Source organism: Trichoplax adhaerens, genomic scaffold (assembly GCF_000150275.1).
Source record: "Trichoplax adhaerens TRIADscaffold_3 genomic scaffold, whole genome shotgun sequence".
Lineage (NCBI taxonomy): Eukaryota > Metazoa > Placozoa > Uniplacotomia > Trichoplacea > Trichoplacidae > Trichoplax > Trichoplax adhaerens.
Window position 1 is genome coordinate 1,231,354 of NW_002060945.1, and position 7,871 is coordinate 1,239,224.

A 7,871-nucleotide genomic window follows, 5' to 3' on the forward strand; every position below is an offset into this window, starting at 1 on the left:
ACAGATCTATCTACGCTAGTAACTGTACAAATAGCATCGCAGTCAGTGTTGGGATCCTTAGTCTTACAGCATTTCACAATAAAGCAAAGTCGCGTCTTAGTTGCGTTTGGTTTACACTTTTTTTAGTTACAGTTAACTATGATTGCTGACAACGTGCTGGGCAAGGAGGGAATGAAAAACCGAAGAAAAAGAGCCTAACCGCATTTTTATAACATTTCGAACATTGAGAGCGGTAATTTCCTGTTTCATATTACAACATACGAACATTGATATACAGTACTGTAATGATAAACTACATTTTAGGTATCAAGATGCAGTTTATGTAGTTTGAACTAAAATTTATTGTTAGTGAAGAAGCTACTCATATAACCTTGGGTAAGTTTAGTCAATCACATTTTATTTAAAGAAACATCACATCCAATTTAAAGAAACATCACATCGATTACTCCTTATAGTTAAAAGTCTATTTTAAGTAGTTCAGTCTTCGTCAATTTTTAGCATGATATTTAGAAGTTGCACCAAATACCATCTACAGTAGTGAATTTACGAAGCTGAAGCTATTAAGAAAGTTGCTGACAACTTTTTTAAACGATGAATAAGAAAGTTTAAAATACTAATAGCAATGAAAATTATCTAGATGGATGTAGACCTTATACGCCTTTGCACGAGTAGGATATGCAAAACCAAATAAGAAGTTAAATACTTATGGCGTTGGGAATATTTTTCGGGTTCAAATGATTGTAAGCTATACGTCTGTGCTTATTTCTCTCATCAATTATTGCCGAAGCTTCCTTGAGTTCAATATTAAATCTATTGAATAAGAAAATAACAATTTAATCTTGTTAAAATCAAATTCTAGAAATAGTACGTGAAGTATAGGTGAGAATTTGCTCCATTTATGTCATAAACTAAAGGCTATTGGATGATTATTTGTGCTGTTATAATTCAGATTAAAATATCGATAATACCATCAAATAACTTACTGTTTTAATGCTGCTACCCCCACTGGATCATAGGTGTAATTGACCTCAAAATCGCCCAATGATTCCGTCGCACGCTGACTAAGAACCCTGGTAATTGTCATTATGCTTACATCATGGGTTTGTTAGGTAACTGCTTAAGGAGATCAGCTTCAGTGATGGGTGACTAAAGTTTAGGTATCAAGGATAGAGCAATTATGAGCATATTTTGATATTTCCGTAGATATACAGTATTGTAGTATTCGTACATCCAATCACTAAAGTATAAAATTTAAAAAATCTTGTACCTCAGTGAATTGTAGGCTATTGTACTAATATTATACTAAATTACGTGGATTAATTAAGTCTTTAGTAAAGTACTTTCGAGTCCAAGTAACTTACTGTACATAACTACCAAAATTACTAACGAAATAGTTATCGTCATGTTTTCTTAATCGGTACAAAAACTAAGATACTATAGTAATCCAACGATATCTAAATCACTTCTAATAACTTCAACTATAGTTTTAATATTTAATTTGTATCGATACGTACTAATAGTTTAACAACTAACTAAATGACTTTCTATAGTAGCTATCAACACGACGATCTCTAGAATATACAAAAATATACTTTATCTCGTGGTGCTTTCCCGTTCATAAATGCTGGATAATTAGGGGGGAAACCATATTCATCGTATTGGCCAAAGTTAACTGCTGCATGGATAGCACTAGAAGTAAATATGAATGATGTGAATGCACTAATAATTTCTTCCTGTGTTTCAAATTTGCCGTTGCCGGGTACTCCTTTAATTTCACAACCCTCAGGATAAGGTGCTACAAGTATTTCAGCAAAATTTTGCAATTCGAAATCATTGGCTATATCATTCTTATTTTTATAATGGCCATTAACAACCCCGGCAACATAATTCTTGATGCAGTTCCAAACAAGTAATCCATCATCTCGATAAGGATAATCTGGCAGTATTTTGGGATCATCCAGCTATTTAGTTGGAGAATAAAAATCAACATTAAATAATTGTAGTTTATAATACGCTAGTGGTTAGATCGAAGCGATATATAACTTATTTATAAAATCATAAATGACTTCCATGATAATCTCTTAGCTGCGTGAATTAAACTATCTCGCCGTTATAGCTATACTCGTACCTTACGGGCTTTTATTTCTTCCGGCAGGGTACCTTCTACATTTAATCGCCACACTTTGAATTGGTGAGCGATAATATCTAATACCCCATCACGGCCAGCTGTCATAGTTGTGTCTATCCAGCCATCAGGTGCTAATAGGGATGTAATCGCTAAACTATATTTAACGATTGAAGGAGAAATGATCAGAGCACTGAATAGCAATTTAAGTTTTAAGTTACATCGATGAATGTACAGTATTATGTATTAATTTAGTTTATAATGTTGATAGGATAATTTAGGGTATATCAGTATTGCGCTAAATCGTATCAATTTAGGGTTCTACCTGTTGATAGCCATAAGGTAAAGGAAATGAGGTGCGATCAGACGATGCAAGGGATGAGACATGCTTAGTGTGCGATTAACAGCCACTGCAATGGATTCAATGATCAAGTGGGTGAAGCCTGAATTTATAGTAAATTTAGATAGAATTCAATAAATTGTATACTGTACAATGTATACATACTAATGCAATGACTAAAATAATAATTCTAATACTATATTAAATATCGTCACAAAACAAAGCTCTGATAGTATAAAGATTGTAGATTGTAGAAAAGAACCTATCTTTACGTAAACTTTTACCTAAATGCGTGCTAGATTGATGAACCATAGCATCAGCATTATTGTAAAACATTTTGGCTAACTTCCAGACATTTCCATCGGTCGGCAGGAAAACCTACAGTACGTGCGTCATAATTCAAATAGCGTCAAAAATTAAATTATATTATATTATTGAAATTTTAAACAGTACATTATCTTATTAAAGAGGTAATGGTGAAGTGCCATCATGCTCTCCAATATTACTATCATTTGTTGTATTTACCGTATGGGGATATCTCTTGTCGGTAGTTGCAAACAATTGTATCGCAACGGGTGTTAATTCATCTTCTTTATTTAAGTAGAAGAGTGCATAAGGATGTACCAGCTAGGAAATATAAAGTAGCAAGCAGATGTAGAGTCTTAATTCAATATGTGTACTAGATGATTTCAAATGCTATAGAATATAATGGAGCAGATGATATTTTAGATAGAGATTTTTTAAAGTTTTGTATCACATACATACATAGTTCTGTATGTGGATGATCTTTCTATAGGAAAGAGTATAGTACAACAGCTTGTTAATAACTATGAATAGCTAACCTCTTTGTCAAGCGGAACACCCGCAAGCGGTACACTATGTAGCATTGATAAATCGCAAAGGAAAATTTTATTCTTGCTGACAGCGTCATCTAAAGTGTAGCCTTCCAAGAATGGCTTAAGCATGTCGTTCGTAACATCGAGACTAATTAATATATAGAAGGTTTTACCGTTAATTTACGTACAATCTTTAAGTAGTCTTTTAAGATTATTAAATTTGCATCTTACGCTGACGGAATTTTGGTACATAATTGCATTATAACCGGATTACAGCCTTGGGTGCGCTGTTTGGCGAAATAGCTGTCCTCATCCCATCTATATCTGCCCTAATAAGCAATAGATAGTAATGGGAAGGGTTAATCCATTACAAAGGATATTTTTCTGGTTTCCCTACGAATGTACAACTTCATATTGATACCAACATGAATGAAGTTCTAATTATCAACATTAAGAGGCGACAAAACAGTATTTGTCAGTAATAGTTCAACTTCCTCTAGCATACCTGAGGAACGTCAAAGCCACACCCTGTCTGATAGAGGTTGCTGATATCATCCACTGACTTCCAATCGCCGCTGAAAACCTTTGCTAGGTTGCCCACAATGCCTAAACTGGCTCCTGATAGTATTAGAACATCATTCTATATCCGAATAAAATATAGGACGGCAAATAATTCTCTTAGATACACACGTATAAATATCTGAAAATTACCGCGAGAAATTCATAATTTATTTAATCTTCTTTAATCATTAATACCTTAAATTAAAGTACATCAAATCTATTTAACTACAACATTAGTAATATGATAAGAAAGACAGTAATTTAAAATCTCAAACGCTTTACACCTACTTGGTAGTGGTCGGTGAACATTTCTTGTTGAGGTAAATCTTTAACCTGCGGTTAGTTAATAAATAAGGGTATTAAAAAAAACTGAACAGTAAATTATCACATTGCCACGCCAACACATTTATTATATTATTAAGTAAATAACTGTTCAAATGAACAGCTCGAAGTCAAATACATTATATAATAGTTTTATGTGTCATAACTATAAAGTAATTTCAAATGCTGTGATCGTATTTGATAGAATACAATATATAACAATGCATAATTGCACTTGTGGCGTTGCAGACAACTTGATAAAGGCATAGCTTAGCTGATTGCTTTAGCTAATACTATCATTGATTGCTTATACGATCGTTACTCAAGTAATAAGGATTTACTATGCATATCTCGACGTCATTTAGACAATGTTTATGGTAATTTCTTGCTATCTAATGAAACAATAGGTTTCATAAGCATGTAATATAATATCAATCTTCGATATCTAACTCGAATTAGATATAATTAATTACAATAGACCATAGTACATATCTGATCTTCATTTACGTCCGCTTACAAGACTGGGAAATTAAATTGAATTTATAAAAAAATTTTTACAAATATTTAGCAGTAATGTAAAGGAATCGTGATTTTTTCTACTTTTTACGACCCCAAAATCATAAAAATTTGTCATTTGAGTTGATACTACTATTGCGTTGGCTTTTAAAAGTTGTACACCAGAAGATATTTGCTGTTATTTATTTAGTACCTGTGCAGGAACACCAGGAAATTTCCTATCAAGTACGTAGTGTGTCTGCTTTTCCTGGATTTCTTTTGCACGTTGCTGAGGTGATGCATCATTTTGGGGTAAGGAGCAATCCCACTTTTGAATTTTTAAGGTAACATACTGTCTTAACCAACGATTGATTGGGAAGTAGACTGGTGCGGGCGTACCTCCGACCTGTTCATTGACGACCCAAACACATTCACAAAACCAGTTACCACCAAATCCCCAAATGCCACGACTGATTTCAATAAATTTAAGATCAGCTAAGCCAGATATATCGCTAACAGGGAACTTATTCGTTTGGCCTTTTTCGAATTTACCTCCAAATATATCATCAGTAAGGGTAATATTGCGTGATTTTTTACCGTTGACATCGATGAATGTTATATAGATACTGACATCAGTGCTAGCGCCTTTATAATCTGCAGTTTTAATGTAAATGGTGTAATCCGGGTTAGACATGATGAAGCTGATCCTGTGATTCCTATTTCAATGATTAACGCTGAGCTCGGGATAAGAACATTCACGTTTAACGGTAGATCAGTTATTGACCAGAGTGGCACTTGAATCGAATGACAGATCGATTGGGTTGCTCCGCCGAATCGATAATTCGTTCTGAATAAAATTTCCAGGTAGTCCACTAGCATTTAAATACGCGTATAAAACAATAGTGTCTCTGCCACTTATCTTGTGTAGCCTGATCATTGGCTATTTCTTTTAGTAAACAAGTTTTCTAGCTAACCAATAGGTGATTTGTACCGACCTCTAATAATTAATTACTAATTATAATTGACCGTCCATGGTATTTGTTTTAATATTACAGTAATTCCACCTTTCAATCAATGCGAATGTTTAGGTCTTTTGAAATAGAAGCACCTTGTCTTTATAATGTTATCCGGCGCCATTATGTACTTAAACAATGTAATTATTTTTTTCTCAGTTTTGTCGTCAATTTTATCGCATATCAGTGATTACTCCAGTGCATTTTAAAATCACGTTATATATAAAAATACGATTAGGCTAAATCTTATTAAGCTATTATTGTCTATGTACAAAATTAGCTCACTTGGAAGCTGATTGCTTTTTAATGCCTTCTTGAAATTGGCTCTTTATACAATTTAAATATTAAGCCATATTGTGTGTTGTCTGTTTGTATCATCATCGAAGACGCGAGGACTGCCACCCTCTATCATAATTACGTATTTTTCTCGTCCTTACTTTAGTTGTCGATTTTATGTCTTATAAATGATTCTAGTATAAATTATAGAGTAAGATACTATATACTATTCAGTGTAAATGTAATTGTACGTTATGCAAATGGGAGTGAAGATACAGAACACTACTTTGCAAAAGTAATCAATTAATTGAAATTGATCTAGCTCGAAATCGAGTCACTAAGCTGAGCTAATCTGACTCGCAAATGTGTTATTAGTCTCTGATTCCAGTATTCAGAGAACAGACTAGATCAGAAATAATTTTAATGTTCGAAATACTTCATGCATGAGGAGCTAGAATAGTTATAAAATGTTAACGCCTTTGACATAAAAAGCTCTCGTTGTATTAAAACCTTCTTATTATGTGTACATGGAGTGTGTACGCGTCTGTGAACACCATACACGCAATTGTAAGATTGTGATTAGTTAACTTTGTAAGCCCCCACTTATTGTCATTAAAGTTTTTCAAGTTCCTTACGCCATTGTTCTATGAAATTTTGAAATCTACTTTGATTCGTTCTACTGTATATAATTCAATTCCATTAAACAGAGTACGAAATGATCGATTTTTCTTTTTGCAGTAGTTTCGCTTATAGCGATCCTTTCTCCCTTTCAGCCACTGAAACTATAGCAATTATCGCCAAAAATCACCTAATTTTATCGTCGACACTTCCCTACGCTATACTAAGCGACTCCTCTTTTCATTTAGACCTGCAATCAAACTTTATTCTTCAAAGTTCCCATTTGTGCTTGTTGAAGTTTTCTGTTACTTGGACGAGATAATTGTTTGCCACTACAGCGGAAAAACATTGCTTTAATTAAGTTATTGTTCTATGGTTAGAGGAGGTGTGGCATAGTTCTTGCTATAGTACTGTACATATTGTACAGTACAACATACAGTACAGTACAGTACTGTACTGTATGTACACTTAGGATTTAAGGAGGTGTGGCATAAGTGAGTAGGAGGTGTGGCATGAGAGTCTGAAAGCTGTGAAATCTCGAACACGTGACCATTAATGTTGGTCTTGTTCCTGTTTCCCCTTCCACATTTTTCGTCGCCTTTTATATTGGATTTCTTCATCAGTGATCGTTCTATTTTCCAATCAATGGATTACCCTTGTAAAGTTGCAGTAGCAATACTGTAAATGAAAAATACGGAGTTAACTGCATATTGGGTATTTCCCTTCTTCAAATAGAGCAAAATACGGGCACAATAATGCTAGCAGCCTATATAGTTTTCTCCAGTTGATTGCTTCTATTCTCTGTACTTGTTATTGGCTTTGAATTCAGTCTTTATACTGTACTGTCATTAGTCAATCATGATTAACAACATTCGTATATATCCTGTACCTTGGTGATATCTTGTTCTTGGTTATTGTCATCACAAAGGATATACTGTGCCATATTGTATGCTGTTTGTTTGTATTAACATCGAGGACTGCCACCCTCTATCGTAATTACGTATTTTTCTCGTCCTTACTTTAGTTGTCGATTTTATGTCTTATAAATGATTCTAGTATAAATTATAGAGTATGATACTATATACTATTCAGTGTAAAAGTATTTGTACGTTATGCAAATGAGAGTGAAGATACAGAACACTACTTCGCAAAAGTAATCTATTAATTGAAATTGAGCTAGCTCGAAATCGAGTCATTAAGCTGAGCTAAGCTGACTCGCANATGTATTATTAGTCTGTGATTCCAGTATTCAGAGAACAGACTAGATCAGAAATAATTTTAATGTT

At 33.7% G+C, this 7,871-nt stretch overlaps 1 protein-coding gene across 1 annotated transcript; it reads right to left on the bottom strand.

The window, feature by feature from the left end:
- Positions 1 to 695: 695 nt before the first annotated feature.
- Positions 696 to 5,372, bottom strand: TRIADDRAFT_63720 (uncharacterized protein; the record flags this gene model as incomplete). The annotated part of the gene is made up of 13 exons (XM_002110793.1): positions 696 to 810; positions 984 to 1,061; positions 1,094 to 1,146; positions 1,593 to 1,961; positions 2,129 to 2,282; positions 2,451 to 2,568; positions 2,750 to 2,843; positions 2,991 to 3,092; positions 3,308 to 3,449; positions 3,533 to 3,630; positions 3,807 to 3,941; positions 4,151 to 4,195; positions 4,893 to 5,372. The coding sequence occupies 13 exons, from the start codon at positions 5,370 to 5,372 to the stop codon at positions 696 to 698; spliced, it is 1,983 nt and encodes a 660-aa protein (XP_002110829.1).
- Positions 5,373 to 7,871: the final 2,499 nt, after the last annotated feature.